Source organism: Buteo buteo, chromosome 24, assembly GCF_964188355.1.
Source record: "Buteo buteo chromosome 24, bButBut1.hap1.1, whole genome shotgun sequence".
Lineage (NCBI taxonomy): Eukaryota > Metazoa > Chordata > Aves > Accipitriformes > Accipitridae > Buteo > Buteo buteo.
In genome coordinates, this window is record NC_134194.1 from 18,815,324 (window position 1) to 18,838,864 (window position 23,541).

Consider the following 23,541-nt stretch of genomic DNA (forward strand, 5'->3'; position numbering starts at 1 on the left):
ATTTCACGTAAGTAAATCTCAGAAACCTTCCTTTTGATATAAATTTAAGATTTTCTCTCTGTATTTAAAGAACTTAGGCCTGCAAGCTGCAGGCAGACCTGTGTACCATGTTGGGTGGGCAGATCTGAGCATAAGATGCCACTTCCCACAAGTAGCTTGAAGGATGAGAGTCTACATCTTGAAAATATAAATGCATTACCTGGGCATTCTTACATAAGGACTGAATCTAATTTTATGTAAATCCTTCTTGTATCTTGGAGTTGCTTCTGACTTGCATTGCAATAAGTAAGACTGGAATCAGGCCTGCAGTGCGTGGGGTGTCATGTAAGTAACAGGCCTCGTTCCCCTCTCTCTCATACTAAGAGTAGTACTATGTGTAAAGACTATGTCTGTGAATGTATGTGCCACTGACAGTACCAGCGCATCTGAAATTAGGAGCGGGCTCTGTATTTTTAAGTTAGCCGGTGTCGGTTTGTCCCGTGCAGCCTGGGACGCTCTCTGGGCAGTTGCCGATGGCCTGTGGGTGCAGGCGCTGCTCCCTGTCGCCCACTGCGGGGGCTGGTCCCTGCGCAGCACTGAGGGTCAGCCGGGCACTGAAACACAGCGAGGGTTGCCTCGAGCAGGCATGTGCTATAACCTCAGTGAGTCACCTCAGCCATGCCTGCTGTTTCTGGAATTGAGAGGTAATTTTTCATGTGATGTAATGACAGTGATGTGGATGGAAAGAATCTATTTTTTACCAAAAGCAGAAGTTCGCAGAAGTTCTTGAAGGATTTCTACAAGTACCATGGAGTCACCTGTTTAACTGTCCGTGATTCCAGATAACCACTCAAGGCAACTGGAAAAACAAAAAGCAGAATAAAGCAGTTGGTGTCTGTCACTGAGCAGCCAGCTCTCAGCACTGGTGTCACAGCCCGCCACAGCCAGTATGTGCCTTGCTGGGGCCTGGGCTCCTACAGCATCTGCTTTGAAGCTCATCTCCTGTTCTTCCAGGGTAAAACTGGGCCAATAATGACCTTGTAGACTTGGTCAAGTTATTAAACAACCTGGTTGAATTTAGATTTTCTCAAACAAGGAAAACAGCAGGACAGAAAAAGTTTCAGTTCCAACCAAAACAGAAACTTTCTGAGGTTTTGACAGAATACAAAGACATGAAAGACGTAAGTCAATATGAGACATTCCTTTCAACCCAAAATTATGTGCGTTGTTTTTACCTTCTTTTATTTAACACACTTGAAGTCTTGTTCTCAATTTCTTGTTTTAGTCCGAAAATATTATAAGCAAGAAAAGAGATTTTTGAAGCTAAAAGATCAGAAACAATTAAGTTCAGTATTATCAACCTACTGGTACAGGTGCTGTTCCAGGTTCTCTCACTCCCTTTTCTTCCATCAGCCTCTAATGTCCTTTTTGTCCTGAGCAGCCAAGGAGTGAGCTTGTGTGTCTGTTGACATGCGACAGTATCCCACTAGCTCTTTACTCCTATAATAATGGGATTCGTTCTGTATAAATTGACTTTAGGATCAAATAACTAAGGTTTCCAGGAAGAGTGGCTTGCACAAAAATGTTGTGCAAAAACATTTCCCTGTGGTTAACTCCATTCTCTTCCGTGTAGCTGCTTCAGATTTTCTCCTGCCCTGCCAAAATAGATTTTCAACATTCAAAAATTAAAAAGATAGAAATTAATTTTTTTTTCTGGGAAGAACAAGCTTTAAGTTTAAAAAAATAATAATTCAAGTTAAAGTTTAAAGTTGAGGAAATTGAGAGGTAAATCATTTCAGATCAACTGAAAATGAAAGCCTTTAATGATTTGTTTGGTCAGTAAGTTAAAATTTGAACAGCTCTCATAATAAATCATCAGAATACCTGACTCTTCACAGCAGCTGTCATGCCATGAACCTTTCCTCACAAAATTGCCTGCCCACACACATCCCCAAAGTAGTCATCTTTCAAGATCAGACAACTGCTCATAGTTCAGGCTGGGCAGGGGGGAAAAAGAAACATTAAAAAAGGGAAGACAGATTATATCTGTCTGAAATCACTCAAAACCTATTCTAGAGAAACAAGTATGTTGACCTTGAAGTGACATTTTGGCAAAGCCAGCGAAGTCTCATCCCAGGGTCTATGATGCTTTTTGCCTTTTCCATCATTTTGTAATTGTATTTGGCAACTATTGCATTTGTGTCAGTGGCCAAAGAAAGCTCAGCACGGAATGGTGCAGCCATGAGGTAGTTGTGAAGCTGGAAACTCTTGGTGATGGTGTAGTGATGCTTTCTCCTGGCAAGTTATTCTGCAGGAGTGAATACAGGGAGCAAAAGGGGAGCCTCTGACTCTGGCCACCCTCTCTCTGTAGCACCATTCCTGTGTGCTGGTTGTGTTGACATTGGATGAGCAACACAACTGGGCTGGGGCAGAGGAAAGGTTATGGAACTGCTGCCAGGGCTGTGCTAGTCCCCTAGCAGAGCCAAGCCACGGCAAAGCCAAACAATCTACGCTTCTCCATGTCTGAGATGAAAATAGGTGTCCTCACATGACATCCATCAAACCTCATCCTGGGAATCAAAGCGCTTGTGAAAACGCCCCAGTGAAAATGGTTGCCTAAAATTTTCAGATATGGTCTTACTCGTGTTTGGTTCAGGTGGGATGAGGTTTTAGGTGCGAGGGTGTCCCAGGTGCTGCGGGGGCTGCGTGAGGACCAGGCATGTGGGACACGGGCTGTCCTTGGACCGCTCGTGCCTAGCGGTGCTTGTGAACCATCCCTGCCCACAGCACAAGTGGCCTCTGGTGTTTCCTGTAGAGGTTTCACTTGCAGTGCAAAGGAAATAGACAAATTATGCCTGAGTTCATCATGAAAATCGTAACTCTGTTTAATAGAGGCAACACCTAAATGGGAAAATTAAATGCAATCTGTTTTTATTTCAGCATTTATGTTGTTTTCTCTGTCTCCCTAGCGAGGTTTTATTCCAAGATGTACGTGTGCCTATGTTGCATGTTCTGCAGTCACAGCAATTTGGCTCTAGTAAAATTTGACCTTGTAAATTATTACCTTAAGCTTAGTAAACTGGTCATATCTGTTAGGTTTTCTGGGTGGCTTTTTAGAGTCTCATAAATGCTCCTATTGCCTGGTATTGGGATGTCATAAGCCAGTAGAAAATTGGAGAATATGCTAATCTTCTGCTCTGTGTAGTGAGACACAGACAGTGCTTTCAGATGGCAAGTGGGAGGTAACACAGGACTGCAGAGGTTTCTGCTGGCTCCCCTCACAGTTCATTACTGCTCAAGATGAAGGAGCCTGTCACTATGGGTTACGCTGGCAGTGGTGCAAAGGAGCCTGGGTACCATTTCAGGCCCCATCAGGTGACAGTGTGTACATCTCTGTTACCTCACACCCTGTTCCCTATAAACAGAATTACTGAAGCTGCCAGGGATTTCTCCTCCTTTTCTGTTATCACTCTTACCACCCCTTCAAAGATAGAGGAATAAAGCAGAATTAAGGAAGCATAGACTGAGCTGTAGCGGGAGACGCATACTGCTGTTGTTGGTTGGTGTAAAGAAGCATTATTTCATTACGTTTTCTGGAAGCAGACACAGGCTTCCGCAGAGGACTCTAGCTGGTTCTATTTTACTATAATTCTTGCATCATTATATAATTTTCACAGCCAATAGGGGGAGAACAGAGCTGTGTGAGTGAGCTATTATATTCTCAAGGTTTTCATTATCTCTGAGTCTACATATAAAGAATTATTTTTATATAACTTTGGCATTGGAAGCAATCTCTCCACCTGTTGTACTAGTCTTGCCTTTATGACTACTGCTGTTCTGGTGTTGCCTGTGTTATGCATTCACTGACCATAGAAAAATGTCCAGATTGAACAGTGTTTAAGGTATTTTTACTGTATTTTTTTTTCCTATTAGAGTAAATGGAAATCCTTTACTGGATAGAGAAACATAAATACACAATCTTATAATAATTTCTTCCTAGTATGCTGTACTAATGAAGTGCTCTGATGAAAGCTCCTGCACTATAAAAGCAGAATTGCAATTGTATTAACTGTTAGTAAAGAAATGCTTTGGTTATATTCAGCTCTGGGCACTGGTGTCACCCTGTTCTTGCCCATGAGTACTCTGGTATGCCTGGTTTCTAGCTCTCTTAGGTGCTTATAGATCCCCCTTTCACTGCCTTGCAGTCTTTGATGTATTTATCTTCACAGCCATACTCTGAAGGAGGAAAACAAGATTCTTCTTGTTTTGCAAAGAATTAGAAGAGTCATAGATAAATTGAGACTGTGTAGTTCACTCAGGTCTGTGGCAGCAGCAGCTATAAATTTATCTGAGTTTGTTTCAACTGTCTTTGCTAGATAGCAGTAGCACAAGTTGCAGTGCACATTTCACTTGCCTTAACTGAAGACATAACAGGGTCTCAAGAAGGCTTTTTACTACATAAGAGGTCTCCACCATTAGTCAGTCATCAAAATAAATAGAATTTTGCTTACTTTTTTTCAAAATAAGGTCTTAGTAACTAGGATCAGATAGAATAAAGCTGTTTAGAGACTTACTCTGATGCACCAAAATGCTAGCAACCACAGCTCCTGTGCAAAACAGATAGTCATGAAGGATGCTCATGAGGGGTTCCTCAGCTGAAGTTCATGAATTCTCACACTTTAACTAAATGCTAATTTGTAAAATTATCCTTTCTTCCTAAGAGCTCTTCTTAAATGACCTGGATGAATCCTCCTTTCCCATCAAAATTGTGGTCTAACATTGCTGTGAGTGGGTAAATGATTCCCTCTCTACCCCTGCATGGTTACATTATAGTGAGGAGCACTCTAACATCTGGAAACATCTGAATACAATGTTCAGAGAAAGGGCTAGAAGTGCAAAGCCTTGCTAGGAATTCAGGTGTTGGACAGGTATTAGAGCATATTTAGTTTTGAAAAACATCCTTTCTCCAGTGGGATGCCCTGGATTTGTGGTGCTTGAATGTTCAGGTGTTTTTACCGGCTCGGTATGGGCACAGATGTTATCCTTGCCTGGAGACCTACTGTCCCATGGCACAGCACCAGAGCCCTACAACTAGCTGAGAAAGCAGGGTGTCCTCTGGGCTGTGGTGAGCGACCACAGGAAGAATCTAACTCAAGCAGAAAACTCCTGATATTTGGGTTACTGTGGAACAGCCAGGTTTGAAGTTGAGGCCCTAACTGCCATGCATGATGAGAAGGGCACTGAATCTGAAGCGGGGGTCTTGCTCTCACTGGTGCCAAGGCACGGGGACTAAAGATTTGCATAGTCATTCCCAATTTGTAACAGTATAATAAAGGGGAAGACTCATATCCATCCAAGAGTGATGTTGCCTTGCCAGTATCTGCAGGAAAACTCTGACACACAGAGTACACATCAAATAGTGTGGTAGAGCAGGTCAAGCAGTATTTGTTTCCAGCTCAAACCAGTGACGGATGAGTAACAATCTCCCCTTGGCAGCTGCGGCAGTGTCATACTCACCACCCCATCCTGCAGCAGCTTGCTGTGGTAACACACGTTAGGTGTGTGGCAGACCGCCATCCATATGCTCAAGAAAAGGTGTGCAATTGATGTAGCGTTTCAGGCAAGGAGCAAAAATGCAGCGTGGAGCAGTGCACAGTTAAGAGTTGCCCATTGTGGTGCCTGCTCCAAGGCCAGCACGAGCCCATGGGAATCTCAGGCCAGAAGCCAAGATTTGGTTCCACTCCCAGAAAAGTCAACGAAACCCATTTAAAGTGGAATAATTTCATCCTGTACTGCGTGCTGTGAGTGACTTGCCAACGTTACTATTAATAGCACATGTTTATCCCAGGTACAAGCTAATGGAGTGCAGAGCTACAGGATTTCTGTGCAGCTGATTAGTGGAGCCCTGGACTGAAGGATGCTGAATCTGTTATATGTGGGCAGGACCTCACTTGGCTTCAGAGTCTGACTGTCTCTAGGAACTACCGAAACATTTTTCTATTTAATAAATCTCTTCCCATGGTGCCATTTTCAACATGAGCTAATTGCTATCCCATGTTGAAAGAAGAAAAGCCCTACCTAAAACAAAGTGGCAGCTAAAATTTGGTGACCTTGTCAAGGACTTCAGGACCGGAGTTGTCAGTAGTGTCTTTTATGTGGAAAGTGTTAAGATAGCACAGTGCTGAAAAATGACACAAGCTAGAAAAAAGGGCAGGAGCCACTATGTGTTGGGAATGTTAAACATCACACAGTGTGTAGTTCTGACTGTGCAGGATATCTTTACCCTGTCCCCTTCCCTTAAAATAGTTTTTCTTAAACCACAAAACTTTGCCTTTCTTTTCTGCTTCACAGACAAGCAGAGCAAATACAGAAATAATCTCCAGAGATGTTCTGCAGATATTTTTGTTTCTTCAGTCTGTGTCTTTTCCTTCCATCCCAAAGGTAAGCAGAGTGTTTGTTTTGTTTTACAGGGAATGTCTGAATTATATCTTGTATAAATAATGTGGGTCAAAAGGAAACTATGCTTCCAATTATCCAGCCCATCCCAAGAAAGCTGGGTGCAGTAAGGGATGTGGCATAGAAGAGAGTAACTTGCAATTTGCGTAGGTCCCTAAAACACAGTGTGTACATTAACAGTGCAATCCCTTATTTCCTGTTTAGGACCGGAATAGTTTGCAGGTTTTGCTGGAAATGCCCCCCACAGGGCTCCCATCTGTGTTACTACCATCCCTGGAACTACAAGTCCTAAATGTCTTGAATGGTTTATGTTTATGCTGTGCACAAAGTGGTTCAGTTCTGCTGTAAGGTCCTTTTTGGTCTAAGACCTGCAGCAAAGCTCCAATATTAACCCCACTTTAAAGGGAACAGAAGAAAAAAATTATCAGAGCTTTAAGTAACTACATTGCTAAGTTTCTTACTGCACAGACCAGCGGTGCTGAGACTATGTGGAGAGGCAGAGGCACTGCCTTCCACCTCCTTCAGCCCTTCGCAAAGCAATAACAAACTCTTAATGATTCGCTCCTGTACATTTTCATCAAGTGAGCACATGGACTGCACTGAGACACTGCACCATGAAACTTACCTTTTTACAGTCCAAACCCCCTGTCTCTCTAGTTGTCTGTATGTACAGCTCCATCAGCCTTATAATGCCAGGCACTAGCTTTATTGTCCGTCTACAAAACATTAATTTTGACATTGTAAATTAGAGCTGAACCCTCTGTATGCACAGCAGCTAGGTGTGGTTCAGCCCACAAAGCTTTGTTGGTGTCTGTGGAGTGCTCAGTGCTCTACTTTTCCCCTTCTGGTGTACTTGGAGGTTTTGCTCCTGACAGTAGCTGTAGGGATGCTGCCCGACACTAACATATGAGGATGAAAGCTTCTTGAGGGGACTAGTGATTAGGGAGGAGGAGCTGTTGGTCAGTAAGATTTGTCTCAGGTTGTCATAAGCAGGAGGAAAAAAGAAATGCATGTTCCTTATATAGACTGTATGAGAAGGAGTGGGAAGGGGGAGATTGTGGGTTATTATTAAGACTTGTGATATATAGACCGTGTTTGATTTGTCTGGGACATTTTAAGAATGTTCTTAAGCTACCATGTGTGCAAACCTGTAGCTATCAGCTGAGGTAATCTGCCATTTTTCCACCTCTTCAAGGTGCCAGTTATTCAGCCAAGATAAGCAACATGAGCAAGTGCTCATGATTTCAATGATCTACTTACTTTTAATAAGCATCTTATGCAGTTTGTTTTCTTGTTTGAGCACAAGCTGGAAACACAGCTGCAACTGCACACCAGCTGTGCCCAGCGTGTCTGCCCACATGTAACAGTACATATTTGTGTCCCTAGGAGGTGCTCCCTGGGTCATATATCCAACTTGCATGGCAGCGACACAACATCCCTCCCTGGATTTGAGAACCTCACCGTGGGATACAACAAATACCTCAGGCCCTACTTTGGTGGTATGTTGGCTCCATGCATTTGACTGTTTGAAGAACAGTCTGTAAGTCTTGTGTGGAGGGGAGAGCATGCTTTAAGCTTTCTTTAGGATGTCCCAGTTTAAAAGGTTGTGTTTCTTTTAAATTAGCTAGTAGCCAAGGCTGCCCTCCTTTCTGTGCATCCTCTGTTGTCTTGAATAGATTATGCATGCACTGTGGGGCATGAGAACATGTCCATCTATGAGGTTAAGAACAGGGAATTTATAAACTTCAGTACCTCTGTGAAAGACATGACAGAGTAACTAAATTCTGCTCTAACTACAGAGTCTGACACCTGTGATTTTCTGCTTTATTTTTGTTCATGTATATCTATTTAGTGGATGACATCCATAGAGGAATAAAGCTCTTCTCCTTGCCAGAAATACTGACTTTTGATACATGCTTTCACTTCACACTGAGACACAAAGTAAACCTGCTATAAACCCTTATGAAACTCTAGGGAGCAGGGGGCACCTGAAGGACAGTCAGGTATTTAGGGACTTACCTGAGGCTATTGTCTAATTTGGGTGTAAGGTCTCCCACCCTTCCAGGTGAGTGCTGTAACCACTCAGAGGAAAGAGTTTCTCAGAATGACATTCAGCACCTGGAAAATATCAATAAAAGTTTATAAAACAACAGCTGTGAAAATTTTTATTTTTATTAATTTTGCTTTTCTGCCAGAACCCATTGATGAAACTATGCTCAACAGAGAAAATCCCAATCAGCTTTCACCAGGACTTGGATGTTTCCCATTGTAATTCCTGCAGACTGACGTGTTACTGGCAGCTTTGAGCTTCTTCCTTTTTCTGACCATGGTGATGAATTTCTGAGACAATGCAGAATTTACCAGCTTGTTATGCCTAGAATGTCAGATTTCATGCAGGAATAGAAAAGCTCCTCTAGATACTGTCACATCAGTGAATAGATGCTTCTGAATTACGTTAACTTCATCTATACCAGCCTACACCTACCAGAGCCATAAATGTTAAACAAAAATGGTCAGGACGCTAGTTTGACCTCCTCCAGAGGCCCTGAGTCCTCACAGATCTACCCTCTGGTCATTAATTTGAGTTGGGCTTCAAGTGTCTGAATATCTAAAACCAAGATGGAGGACATGAACGACAGCTACTTTAAAAAATACACATCTTTTGCAAATGAAATACATTTTTGGATTTTGGAACAGTTTAAAACAAACAAACAACAAAAAAACAAAACCACCTGGAAGGAGATTTAGAAATTGTGTCCGTTGGACTTTCCTCAGTGTAATTCAGATGATGAGAAGGAGTTTCAGCCAGCCCAGTGAGGAAAGGCATTGCTGTGTTGCCACCTAAGCAGAGAGGGCTGTCTTGGAAAGCGACCGGCCCTACTCAGAACCCCCAAATTCATATTGGGGATTAGACAAACCAGGCACACCCTGAGGGAAGTCCGTGTCTTTCTGCTCGTGTAACAACTCCCCTCTCCAAAGCCAGCTGTTGACTCCGAGGCAGGACCTGGCGAGCCCTCTCCGGCCCCAGCGCTGACATTTCCTGGGGAGGAGCTGCCCTCTTGTGGTGGATTTTAAGAGTTAGTGTTAGAAAAGGGGGGATTACCGAAGTTCAGGACTTCACTGCTGAAAATTTGCTTGTAAATACAATGCCAATATAACAACCAAAAAGAAGCAAAGGCTGTTGCACTTCAGGTTTTTAACCCAGTGCATGGCCTTAGGAATCACTGAATTTCTTGGCCTCTTAGTGTTCCCTCCCCGAGAAACAGGGATGCCGATTGCTACCTGCTTGTGGAGGGTTCTCCGAGAGCTGTGTGCGAGAAATGCTTTGTACAAAGTTTACTGTTCTTGCCACTGTGCTGGTGTTGTGGACTGGGTGACAAGGGACAAACTGGCCCTGGCTGCCTGCCCATCGGCAAATGCCACTGAAATGCTGTTTATCTAAACTGCTGATCTTTATAGCTAGTGCTGGTGGATATTTGGTCTCTGCTGCCATCACCAAATACAGAACTCCAGCTCCCTAACAGTGACAACTTTGTTTTGGATCATGATGTCATTTGTGAGTCTAATGCTCTGAAACTCTGTCTAACCCTTTGGGCTTCTGCGGTTTTAGAGATGGCATGGGACGCTGTGGGCAGTGTCCATGCAGCACAGCATCCTGAGCAGTTTTATTGTGCCTTTCACTCTTCCCTTCTCTTTGCTCAAGCTTTTCTTTCTCTCCACAGGAGAACCTGTTCAAATTGCAATGAGTCTGGACGTTGCAAGTATTTCTAGTATATCTGAGAGCGACATGGTAAGTGAAAGCGTTTTTATTTTATAAGAGATAAGAGTAGGATCTGCCTGAGAGACTTGTCGTATATTCCTGTGTGTTCAGCACAGAAACTGTCATATTCAAGCTGCTTTGCTTTTCTGTGCCTGTTGACCACTTTCAGAGGTGTGACGAGAACAGGGCTCACTTATGACTACAGACTATTTACATGCCATAGTAATGTGGGCTTGTAAGAAAATAGAGATGGCTCCAAAGGTCCTACTGGTCAAAAACTCAGCACCTCCTCGAAATCAGGCCCCTTGGAAATGGGAAAAAAAAAATCAATCCTGTGTGGCATTTCCTCTCCCTTACCTTTTCTCCGCATAGGAGCCCTCTGTGTAGAGTAGGGGTGGCCTCTGTTGAACAAGCTGGTGCTGATTGAAGACAGACAGGTTTTCTTCTCAAGGAGGAGAAATGAGATTTTGAGTTGTGACACAGTCTGAGGCTCAAATGGACTGGTCATCCCAAGAAGAAAAAATAAAACAACCGATCTTCAGATATACAGAGAACATCTTCCCACCACTGATGAGTCTGGTTCCCTCCACTTCTGATAACAGCTGGATTTCAAACACTGATCGCTGAAAACTCCTGTTCCAGGTTGACCAGAACTGCTTATTCTTTTACGATGGGGCGCTGTGAAAATACTCCAATCACCACAGGTGGATTTTGGCAGGCTAAACTCAAGTTAATCCTAGTGTCCTTAGATTCAAAACTCCTATTAAGAAAAACGCTACAAGTTTTGCTTTTTCATTTGTTTGGGGGTTTTTTTAAGACCTCGGTGAAATAACAGGTTGGATATGCTTACCTTTTTTATCCAAAGTGCTACTGTCTCTTTCATGATCACGTTTACAGTACGTGTGTAGTTTTCCAACTCTAGACAATGACTGATTTTTAATGTCAATGACTTGCTGAGTGGCCTCAAATGTGCACTTCCCATCGTTTTGCTTACCTACAAAATAGACACAAAAATACCAATTACAATAATTGCTCATACAAAAAAAAAAAAGTACCATGAGTATAATCTTTAGTCCTCAAACACTTAGACTGTAAGTATAAGAGAAATGTAATACAGTAAATAAAACTGTGATGAAAATCCATCAGATTTACTGCATGCCTTTGAAGCTGAGCTTTGATACATTGAACAAATGTCTGTTCTGCCTCTTGTCACACATGGCATACCTACAGCTTTGCTGTGTAGGTGTTCTGGACGTGCATCCTCACAGGTTTTCCTCTCTTTCCCAGGATTACACAGCTACTGTATATTTGCGGCAGCGTTGGACAGACCCCCGGCTGGTCTTTCACGGCAACAAGAGCTTCACGCTAGATGCTCGTCTAGTGGAATTGCTCTGGGTACCAGACACATACATTGTGGAGTCAAAAAAGTCCTTCCTGCATGACGTCACTGTGGGGAACCGCCTCATAAGATTGTTCTCTAATGGCACTATCCTGTATGCCTTAAGGTAAATCAGCCTCTGGCTTTGCTGTTAATGATGGTTCAGAATAGATTTCCAGAATTATGCTGGACAGGAGCAGATACCAACTGTCACAGGTAATGAGTTCGGGGTCAACAAGCCAACTGTGACTGTACTCTTCTGATCCATTATCCCCTGTTCTGGCAACCTGGAAATGCCAGCCAAGGATCAGGATTCCCCATCATGGTATGTGCTGTGTCCTGAGCACAGTGCCTGCTCAGAAAGCTCACAAGTTTAGGTGTCACCCAAGACAAGTCAAGTCAGATGGAGGCAGGGGAGGAATGGAGGGAGGACATCATAACAGTAAAAGTTTAACAGATAGTGGGAAACTTATTTTCTTATCCAGTCCCGTGTAGCCATGATTTCTGCTTTTTAGCAGAAAGCATATTTGTACGTGTACTGCAGAAATGTGCACTCTAATTGTGCTAGCAGTTCATACAGTGTTACCTCTTCTCAGCTCACAGTAACTGTCCCAGTTACCTTAACTGCAGAGTAAAGCTGCAAAAAAACCTCATTTACCCTCCACATCAGAGCAAGCCATAGTCTGTGTGCAGTTAGTTACTATGCCTTAGGTGACAAGTGGTGACTTCTTAAGATATGCAAACTGTAGCACTGGAAAACATGTGGATCTACACTAAATCTCCCACAGCAGCAAAGCAAAATTCCTCCTTCAGTTACAGTTTCATCAGTGTGGCTGCAGAGCAGATATCTTCTTAAGGAGAGTTCTCTGTGATTATATCAGACCATTCATTTCATAGGTCAAAATTATCTAAATGACGGAGCAGAGTCTTGGAGATCTAGTTTTCTATGAAAAACAGAGGTATCTTATTACATGCTTTTATTGCAACTTTTGGAGTTCTTTCTCTTCCTACAGAATCACTACCACTGTTGCTTGTAACATGGACCTGTCAAAATATCCCATGGACACACAAACATGCAGGCTGCAGCTAGAAAGCTGTAAGTATAACATTCTAGAAAAAACTGACTTTAAATTTCTTTATTCATATGTAACTACATCTCCTGAATATTTGGATTCATCACAGTGGCTTTCTGGAGTAGACTTTTATTCCTGCAAATACTAATGTCCAAAAGAAAACCACTTTGCTTCATCATTCTTCAAATGCTTGTGTTGTAATCCACAGTTTAGAGGATCCCTGTCACTGTGCAATGTATACAAAAAGAGTGGTAATAAGTAATATTTTTATTAAAGTGTAGCTAGTTCAATTTTGCACAGAAGGGAGGAGGTAATAACAGCTGGTTTTCCAAATTTGGTCCCTTTTGCACACACAGCTTCTTCAAAACTAACTTGTGGGGGTAAGTGCATGGGATGGAGTACAGCAAGGAACGACTTTTCATATATGTAGGTATCTCCCACCTGTTGCACCTCCCAAACCTCCACTGTAACAAGATAGCGTGAAGGGTGGTCCTTACTAGAATATGAGTTGAACATGTCTCTCAAACTCATGAACTGAAACTAAGGCCAAACCCAACTTTCTGGTATGTGCTTCTCCATGAGGGCCGTCTGTTACAGTCATGCAGATGATGGGGCCCTTGTCAACAGGAGGAGTCTCAGCCTTGGAAGTCTCAAGAAAAGGAATAAACAGTGAGTTCTGCTCTCAATTTAAAAAAAGTTCATCCATTGTAAAGCTGGCTGGGAAAGACTGCAGGAAAATTTAGGACACTACAGGGCTTTTACCCAGGAGCTCAGTAAGAGCAGTGCTCCTGTCCTGTATCTGTGAAGCTCCACAACAAGCAAGCAGGCATCTCCCACTTCATGTCACAAAAAGAAACATCTAAAATCTCAATACTGAAAAGACCAGATTTTAACTTACGGGGTTGCAGTGTGAAGCACCTAGGGAAGCACATATTATTTTCACATTAAAATCATATTAGTTCACCATGGTTAACTTTATTACAAAGAATAGCTCCTGAAATAATAATGATTGGCCTCTTCTGCTAAAGCATAGCTTGTTTGGACCTGTTTTAAAAGTGATTGGGTCCTACATCATGCTCAGTTGCTGTATAATTCCAATGAAATTACATGCACATTGCCCACTGGAGATTTCATTAGGATAAGTGCCCAGAAATAATGCTATTTAAATGTACACCAGATGAATTAACAACAATCTATCATTTATTATAAAATTTTCCTGAGTAACCACAATTTATAGAACTGCTTAGAAACTTTGAAAAGTCACATGCTTAGGATTCTATGCAGGGATTCATACCCTGGACACCTAATTTAAGAGTTCATCACACTCGAGCTCTGGTAATTTGTGTCTAATAAGAAAACACAATTAGATAAAAATAGAGCTGCAACTGCATCTTATTCCTTCTACCAGGACAAACAGGTTATTATCAGAACCAAAGCGTCCCTACTCATTTTCTTAAAGAAGGGCACTTAATAAAAGAATCAGATTAGTGAGATTGATGGGCTTGTTTCCTAAATTAAGTGAAATTTTTGAAGCGAACGGCAGGCTGGTGACTCAGTACAAGCTTTATCCCTCAGACTGAGGTATCCCTCAGTCCAACCTGAGGTCACGTTATGCCATCATTTACATTCCTGGAGGTAATTACTCGGTGGCATATATGGAGTTTACTGGTAACTGCTGGAATTGTTGATCTCGTCTGTCCCACCGTTTTGAGGCAGGAATTCAGTGTTACCTAAATGTTGGATGCATTTATTTGTCCTCAGTCACTTAAAGCCTTTGGGGATAGGAGGAATGATTTGTAGAAAAAGCTGCTTTTATGAGCAAGTTTTCTGCACAATGCATACCTGGTCAGAAGAGCCTGGTTCGTAACCACATAGCAGTCTCAGCTCCAGGCTCTTGAGTAACTGAAAATGCCTTTTCTGGTACTTTTAAGCACTTGAATAGATGATTCAGGGAAATGCGCTTCTGCTACCTGGTAAGGGGCTCAATGGGAACTGTGTTCTCTCTTTTTTTTTTTTTTTTTTTTTTTTTTTTTTTTTTAACCACTGTGTTTCTCCTGCTCTCCTCTCATTACTGAAGAGACTGCATTCAAGGGTTGATCACTGCACTAGTTTTATCCTGCTGTATGTAATCAAACTATGGATAACAGGAATATATTATCTTTGTAAACGTTAAAGTATTTTAAAATAGAAATACCCCATGTAAATGATTGAAATAGGTTCTCAGGAGCCTTGCATCATTCTCAGTGGCGTGTGTTCCTGTTGAAATCTGAACCAGCAGGCTCAAAGTACAGCAATGAAAGAACAGCCAGCATAGTCCACCCATAGTCTGACACAGTTAAGAGGGTCTTTGTCCTGCCTACAATGCCTGGATGGTGTTTCTGTTCCCACTCAGGAGACAGGGCAGGGCAATTCCTGGGCTTTTACTGGCTAAACCACAGTAATATGGGTCTTTATGTTCTTCCTAGGGGGATATGATGAAAATGATGTCATCTTCACATGGTTGAGAGGAAATGACTCTGTCCATGGCATAGAAAAGTTGCGGCTCTCTCAGTATACAGTGGAACGTTACTATACCCTGGTCTCAAAGTCACAGCAGGAAACAGGTAAATCAGTGAAAGACATAAGCAAGAAAAGCTCTCGGGTATTTCCCCTCCCGCCTCCCTTCCCTTCTATGGGCCAGTATCTTTTGACTCAAGCCTGAACCACCGAAGTCTTTAGCAAATCTTAATCTCACAAAAAGAGATGGACAGAAAGATGGTGAAATCCAATTAGTTGCAATCAGGATATTCTGTAAGATGGAAATCCACAAAGGATGGTGGTTTTAATACATTATATTCACCTGATTGATTTTCAATTTTTTTATTTATTTTTTTTTTTAAATTCTCCACTTCTTTCTTTCTCCACACATACCTGAAGAAACTGTCTCCCTTCCTTCTAGGTGTGCAGACTATAAATACTGCAGGGAGCCATGTTTAAAGTAACTGGTAGTAAAATTCACTTTTAAAATATACTTTTGTTTGTAAATTGCAATTCTACCATGATGGAATAAGTTTCCTTTGTACATCAGAATTCAATGTCTTTTTCACTCAGTGTAAATACTCTTCTCTCCAATGACAGACACTAGGAAAGGGAGCAAAACTTCCTTAGAATGACCAGGTTTTAAAAATAACAATGTTTTGTTGTTTACTATAGCGTACACAGCCCATGAACAACATGGGTTTTGTTTCTATGTTTCAAAGGGAACCATTGTTTAAACAGCAGAAATATCTCCTGAAAATACTAGCAATCCAGCCCCAGAACCCTTATGTCAGTATTACAACAAATTGATTTTTAAAAATTGACAGAATCTTTTTGAGCACAGAAAGATACAGTTATCAAAGATCACAAATTACTAATGAATACAGGGGGTTTAATTCTCTGTGATGATAAGATACTGGGATGCTTTGGGATGTGAGCCAGAGCCTGCTGCAATCGAGAGAAAAATCTTTTGTTTATTTCTCAGCCATCAGATAAGACTGAATTTGGCAATGCCCCTTCAAAGCAGTTATTGGGAAAAATGTGCTCTGCTGAGTATGAGAGAATAGATGAAAGCGTCAGCCCTTCTCTAGTCTGAGTTAAGACACTGGTATAAATTTTTTCCACTGTGGATTAAGTTCAGGAGCCCCTTTGCAAGCCATGCATTGTTTTAGATGTCTCTTGTCCAGCAATGCTGTGTGTATGTGTCCTCTTGTCTGGGATATGTTAGATAAGCAGGACCTCTGAGGCAAGAAGTCAAACTTGTATAAGTAATGCATGATTTCAGTGGAGCTCTGCTGATGTACATCAGCTGAAGGGCTGGTGCTGGGCTGTCCCAATTTCAGTTCCAAGTGTCCTTAGGAATCTCATGTTCACCGTGTTTCTTCCTTTTGTGAACAGGCAGTTATCCACGACTGATATTGCAGTTTGAGCTGAGAAGAAATGTCCTTTACTTCATTTTGGAGACCTATGTGCCCTCCACTCTGCTCGTCATGTTGTCCTGGGTTTCTTTTTGGATCACATTGGATTCGGTGCCTGCAAGAACGTGCATTGGTGAGTTACTGCCCGAGGAAGGGAGAAGATTTAAGCAGACAGGGAAGCCTCTGAGGGCTGGGTAGACAGTAGTTTTCTGGAGCTCTTTGCTCGGTAATAAATGGTCTGCTCATGTTCTGCTTTTACTTGTGGCAGAGCTGGGTTAGCAGTATAAAGTGTGGAAGATAACATTGTGGTTGGCACACCTGCCCACATGCAGAGCTGTGTATGGCCAAGGCTCCAGGGAGATTCACAGCAGAGAGTAGAGGAGAGAGCACGTGTTCTTTGTGATGTGCTTTGGAGGGGGCAGGGAGGGGAGGATTTTTTTACTGAAAGGAAGAAAAATGAAAGAGCTAAGTGCCTGTTGGAGCCAAGCTGTCAAAGGCAGGGAGACCCTGTGTGAAGTTAGTAGCTAGTGCTACAAAACCATTTCAGTTGATGGATGATTTGGGTTTGGTAAGAAGGTCCATCTGGCTAGCAATAGAGTGACAACATGTGCAGGATAGGCTAAGCCTTTTCCAAAGTGTCCGCAAGAGAAGGTCTTTCCTTTTCTGCTTTCCAAGGAGTAACGACGGTGCTTTCCATGACAACTCTGATGATTGGCTCACGAAGTTCGCTTTCAAAAACCAACTGTTTCATTAAGGCCATTGATGTTTACCTTGGCATCTGCTTCAGCTTCATCTTTGGTGCCCTTGTGGAATACGCAGTGGCTCACTACAGCTCATCGCAAAAGTGTGCAGCTAAAGCACCTGAAGAGGTAAAGCCTGATCTACCTTAATAAGCCTAGTTATCTTGGATCAACAATAATTAGTCCTCCATTAACTGAATAAAACAAATGGTCTTCCTGTTATGGTTACAGTAACAATTGCTTCTCCTAATTATCACTAAATCTAAATTTTTGTGTGCAACAAACGCATGAATAGCAGTAGACCACTGTGTCTCTGACAAAGACTTCTGCACACCAGCCGAAAGAGCAGCAGGCTCAGCTGACAGTTGTTAGATTCATAGGACCACATTCAGGAAGGCCTGCCACTAGAATTGGGTCTGTAGCCCTGAGCTGAGCTCATGTGAGAGCATGAAGTACCTCTGTTCCTTTCAAAACGCAGCCAAAGAAAAGCTAGTATAACACACCTTTCTGCTCTTCTATGCAATAACCCTGATTAGGACACTGATCTGGAAGGTAATTTCTGCTACCAGAGGAAAGCTGAACCCTTCTTCCTCCCTTCCCAGAAGACAGTACCAAACATCAGTCCCACAATGTTCTGTGGGGGTTGCAAGAGAGAGTGAATTGTTCAAAGTGCTCTGCTTTAGTGAGAGAAATTAAATAGTCAAGTATGATTATAGTCCAGTGGTCATTGAGGGTCCAACTCCTGCTGGGGGAAAAGAGATTTCCCACCCTGATGCTGAGTTCCCCATCCATTAAGTTACTGTGTAGATGTGAATAGATGGGTGTCTGGTAGGAGATGGGTGTTAGGTTGCTCAGTGACATAGAGTGAGACTTGCTCAAAGATCTCAAAATACCGCTAGATATACAGTGGTGGAAACACAGGCATCTCTGGGACTTCAGGCACTCCTAAAAATAGGCAGCAATTGAAAGACATGTTTGACTATTGGGATGAACACATCCCAAGAAGTTGTGTTCTTTTATCTTTATCCTTACGGTCTCCTTATTGATTAAAGCACTTTTTCTCTGCAGAAGACAAACCCTAAAACTAACTGTTCACTCTTGTTTCCTAGGGGCCTGCAAATGAACTCACAAAAGAAATGGAGGAAGTCAACATCACTAACATTCTCCACAGCTCCATCACCAGCTATAAACGGAAAATCAGCTTTACAAGCGTTGAGATTTCCAGCGATAACGTTAACTGCAGTGACTTGACCATGAAAACTCATGAGAAAATCAAATGTGTCTTGAGAAACAAAATGCACAGGATTATTGGTTATTTCACAATTCAGAACCCCAGCAATGTGGACCACTACTCCAAATTGCTTTTCCCTTTGTTTTTCATGGTAGTCAATGTGTTTTATTGGGCTTATTACCTATATTTTTAGTAGAAATTAGTTGCTTCGTTCTCCTACTTCAGCAGGAGAGGAATCTTGCCAATGGGCATCTAGGTACTTAACCTCAGTGAATCCAACGTGGACAAAATGCTCTGTTGTGTTTCCTGAGGTACAGAGCAGAAGAGTGTGTAAGGTATGCAAGATGCAAAGCCTTGGTGCTTCAGCATTAGCAACATTGACTCTGGACAACCGCTTGTTCAGCTGAGTGGCTGTGCTGGGATCTTGTGCTCGTACCTGCTTTTCATTCCAGCATCCAGCCTCTCACCTGGCCAGAGATGGGTGTGTAGGACTGCATGTGGCAGGCCACAGAGCACTACAGGTAGCAAAATTATCTTGGTAGTCTGAAGCAGGATGGAACCTTCTAGTTTAGATCTCCAAGAGGATGTAGGATTACAGCTGTTATTCTTTGTTTGCCAGAGATAACAGTAACAGAGGGACTGTGATTGCTGTCTCAATAGCTCCTCTGTTCACGTAAGAGAACCCAAAGGCAGCAGTGTGCTGTGCGCAGAGGAACGGCTCCTGTGCACGGTCCTTCCTTGTCCCGGGGGTGATGCGGTGCCAGAGCGGTGATTTCAGTGCTGCTGGTGTCGGCGCAGTGGTATGCCTTGTTGTTTTTAATACCTGTCAGATTCATTGAGGTAATCTTCACTTGTCCATCCCTGAGACAGACAGAGGGCTTTTTATTTGTAGAGCTGCATTTTTTCAGAGGTTTGGGAACACAAAATATAGGCAGCAAAATTGTTTTGTAACCCATCTTTTATACTCTTCCTGTTGTGCTGCAGTTGAACAGATTCTACCACCTTCCACATCTTCCTCACAAATTATTTTTCATCCTGGAGAGTGCCTCCTTCAGCTTTCACTGCTATAAGCAGCTCTGGTTTCCTGCCAGCCATATGCAAGAGTGGCCAATTTGTCACCCCTCTTTTATGTGGCTGTGCAGCTGTGGCAAGTCAGCAGTGCTGTTGGGTGAAAAACCCATGCGTGGGCTGAGGTACAATGATCTAAATCAGCCTGTCGCTCTCTTTTAGGCTGAGACAGTGTTACATTCCTGCAGAAATTCAGATTCTAAGTGGGCTCTGGAAACTGCCAAGTCAGCTTTGTTCATCCTGCAATCAGCAGGACCGAGAGCTTTGTTTTAAAAAGAAATGAAGTATGTGGCACACATACACCTAAGTTTGAGAACCAAATGCCATTTGGTACTATGTAGCTTAAGGCTACTGGAAGTCTTTATTTCCTGATTTTAAAATGAAAGTTTTATGGCAGATTCCCCGCCCTCCCCCTTTTGGTCTAGACAACTTTCATAACTTTGAGGGTGTAATCCTGCAGTTATGCAGGCAAAACTGTAATGGCCTGCAGTGGCTACCATTCAGCAGGAGGGTTGGCTGAGTGAGGCCTCTCAGCACATAGCTTATATTACAGTCTCATGCACACAGTGTTTGCTTAGTGTAAGAGTCTCTTACTGGGGGTTCCTACAGAAGGGCTGGGCAAAGCATGTGAAACTATAGATTTTTTTACTTTAATAACTTTTTATCGAACCACTTCACCACACTATATTGTGAAGGCTCTAAACCACATATTCATAAATCATAGGTTTTACAAAGAGCAGCACAAGAAGACAAAGGGGAACAGACTGGCAATGGCAAGTGAATAAACACAAACTCCAATAATGAAATGTTGGCTTGTATATACTGGCATTTAAAGTCCATTCCATAAAATGTAATAAAGTGAATGTTTGTGATATGAACACTAACCCCCAGAGAGATCCTCTATTAAAAAAATCATTACCTTCTTTCTGTATCAATTTCTTTCTTTAAAACCCAACTAAAATGCCCTAATGTGTTCTACACCGGCCGCCAAATATTAATGTTAACAAAAGGAATTTCGTTGTATGTTATAGTAGACTGCCACTCTCAAGGCTTTCTTTCATTAGATGCAGCTTTTTTTACAACTTTGCTGCTTTGAAGTTGCTCAGGACTTGTTCTAAGTTAAACCTTTGTGCAGAGAAATGTTTTTTATTGACCCAGCCTAGCAAACAGCATGTTGTCTTGAAAAGCGTCTGTTCTCATTTACTGCTGATTTTGGTAACTTCAAGAAGGAAGGGAGGGACAGAAGGTAGTAGGGGAAGGAGGGGCTTTTTCATATACCTTATGAGAATTTTCTTAAACAGCTGTTGGCTTGGCCAGGGGGAACATCGTACTTCAGAAACTCTTAAAAGCTAGATAGTATGGACTCCTGCTTTATTTGCTCCTACATACAATTTTGTCTCTCACTGATGGGACTTCACCACTTTAATACACCTCACGCATCATTGTCTCCCTATATAGCCCTGCTGTAACAAAAGATATTAACTCTGGCCTCAGTGGGGTGCACACAGTGGTCCTAAGGCCATTTCAGTAGTCAAACTGATGCTCAGCAAGGACCACATATGGAAAGGAAGAGTCAAAGTAAGCAAGCCACCTAGCTTCTATCCTACTGCAGGTACATCAGGCATGTCAGAGGGACCAAAATTAATTTTTGCTAATACATCCTACAGTGAAGCAAGTCAGCTTAGCTGCACTGATGTCCTGGAGCAGCCTGGCATTGTTACTGGCGTTGCTGTCATCCCACAGGTGATGCTGGGCAGAGGGCAGTGACAGATGAGCACTGTGAGCCCAGATATGTTCTTCAGAGCCATCAGGATGACACACTGCACAATCCCAAGTCTTTCCTATCTCTTCTGGGTGTTGTCTAACACAAGCTAGAAGCACCACTGAATTCAAGATGAGACTTTCATATCCTGATAGGTGTGGAGCACAGAGCAGCTTCCGTGTTACTGGTGTGCAAAGATAAGTCCCAATACCTTGGCAGACACCAACTGAAAATCAGCCTTTCCCACAAAGGACTGGTATGTAACACATAAGCTGCAGGTGAGAACAAAGCCACAGGTAAGCACTGCACACAGCTCTGTTTTTTAGCCTTGCATAGGCTCTATAGGGAACAGGAGACTTTTTGAGTAGCAGCCTACCCTCTAAAAGAGCCTCTAGGCTGATGGTTCCTGAGCTGGGAGCTGTTTCACCTCCCACCGACCACATCTGCCCTTGTAGCTCTGAGGGAACTTGGCACCACGACTCTGGACGAGCCACAGGATAAAGTTATCCCTAACTTTACCGTTCCACCATGGTTCCAGTTTGTTTGTGCTCTTGGCAGAATATCAATGTATGGAGGAAAAGACTGACTTGCTTTTTGAGATAATTCTGCTTTGCAGTGATGTTCTGGTCTACTGCAACCTTTCCTTACATGTACTTCCTAAAGCTGCAGCTTCTGGAATTCTTCTCTTTTCAAAAATGTTTGCACTTACTTTAAGCCTTTGTGGACAAAGCCTTTGTGAACGTGTGCTACCACAGGAAAGCATGATGGATAGTGAGCAGCAGTCAGGCAATGTGGGTAAGGGAGCTTTCAAGAAATGCAAATGCTTGTATCTGGTGCAACCCAGAGGAATATAAAGCTTCATAATATGGTATGGAGAGTTGCCCTAGCTAGCACAGAGACCAAAAGCAGTCTAGCCACACAGCATAAAGCATTTTGGGGATCAATTTATACAGTTTAAGAATATGAAGTATGCACACTATAGACGAGAGCTAAGCCTATTTGCAGCACTCCTCTAGAGCTAATACATATATGTCTAAGAGTGTAGCAGTGAATGATGGAGAAATACTACCTTTTAGTACATCCCAACATCCCCTTGCTTCCTTCTATGCACCACCACCCCCACCTCCCCATTTTTCCTCTAACTCTTCTTGTGCCCACTTCACCCCAGTGTAAGCAGGAGCTGGGCCTGCTGCAGCAGCCACCAGTCTGAGCTTGGAGAGTGTTATTTTTCATTTTCAGGAGGATGAAGCGTTCAGCTCAGGAATCCTATTGTTTCAGAGCATGTGGTTTACATTACGATTTCCAAGAGGTATCTCTGTATGCAAACATTACCATCTGCTGTAAGGAATACTTTGCATTTTTAAAAGGTTAATTCCATTTCAAACCTACTGAGTGAATTGGTAGCAGAAAGCACTTTCATTTGCTTACTGTATTTAGTGTCACAACACACAGCCAGCCAGCAAGTCACATCTTTACAAGGAAAGACTGTTTAGTGCTGGTAACTGGCATAGGTTTTCTCCTAATTCTCACTGAAATAACTTTTCTATTCATTAATGAATAAAAGCTGTTTTAAATTACAGCCTGTTGTTACACTTGGGATCAGACAATGGGCTTCTTGTTAATCTGAGGTGTGAGTGTTAAGTCTGGAATGAATAATTTTATGCATTTTCTTTCTTTTTTTTCTCCTTACCCTTTTAAGATCTGTCTCAGACTGCAGTTTTCCTCAAAGTTCCTGTGGTTTGAAACTCTCTTTAATTGTGTTTTACTCACTTAGCAATTCACCAGGAAAATTCAGTATTGAACTGCAAGCTGCTCTGGTTGGGCACAAAAATCTGTGTTATGTCTTAATTTCTTCATCACATTAGTGCAGGTATGTATGACTGCAAACAAGAAATCTGTATTTTGGGAGCTAACTTTTGGGTGATCATCCCTGCTAGTAAGCTCAATGAACAGAAGAGAGTTATGAACTGTGAACTGAGGAAGCAAATTTAGTTCTAGATATGGAGTTGTTTTTTTTTTCTCTTCCAAAAAGAAAGGCTTTTGTATAATGTCAGTGTACTCTACAGAAGATCCCAGATCCTAACCAGAGATGAGCGTACACTAGCACAAGTTCTGAAAAAGAAGAGATTGTCAGATTCAGGATGTACAAGCATGATGGA

General features: G+C 42.4%; 1 protein-coding gene across 1 annotated transcript in view; it reads left to right on the forward strand.

Annotated features, from left to right (window-relative positions):
• The window catches only part of GABRP (gamma-aminobutyric acid type A receptor subunit pi), a 35,625-nt gene extending 15,099 nt beyond the window's left edge, over positions 1 to 20,526 (forward strand). Inside the window, exons 3-11 of the mRNA XM_075056242.1 lie at positions 6,331 to 6,420; positions 7,822 to 7,934; positions 10,158 to 10,225; positions 11,483 to 11,700; positions 12,587 to 12,669; positions 15,112 to 15,249; positions 16,562 to 16,714; positions 17,257 to 17,450; positions 18,431 to 20,526. Coding sequence (XP_074912343.1) covers positions 6,365 to 6,420; positions 7,822 to 7,934; positions 10,158 to 10,225; positions 11,483 to 11,700; positions 12,587 to 12,669; positions 15,112 to 15,249; positions 16,562 to 16,714; positions 17,257 to 17,450; positions 18,431 to 18,745 — 1,338 coding nt within the window. The 5' untranslated portion in view covers positions 6,331 to 6,364 and the 3' untranslated portion in view covers positions 18,746 to 20,526. The remainder of the gene's footprint in view (positions 1 to 6,330; positions 6,421 to 7,821; positions 7,935 to 10,157; positions 10,226 to 11,482; positions 11,701 to 12,586; positions 12,670 to 15,111; positions 15,250 to 16,561; positions 16,715 to 17,256; positions 17,451 to 18,430) is intronic.
• The last annotated feature ends 3,015 nt before the right edge of the window (positions 20,527 to 23,541 follow it).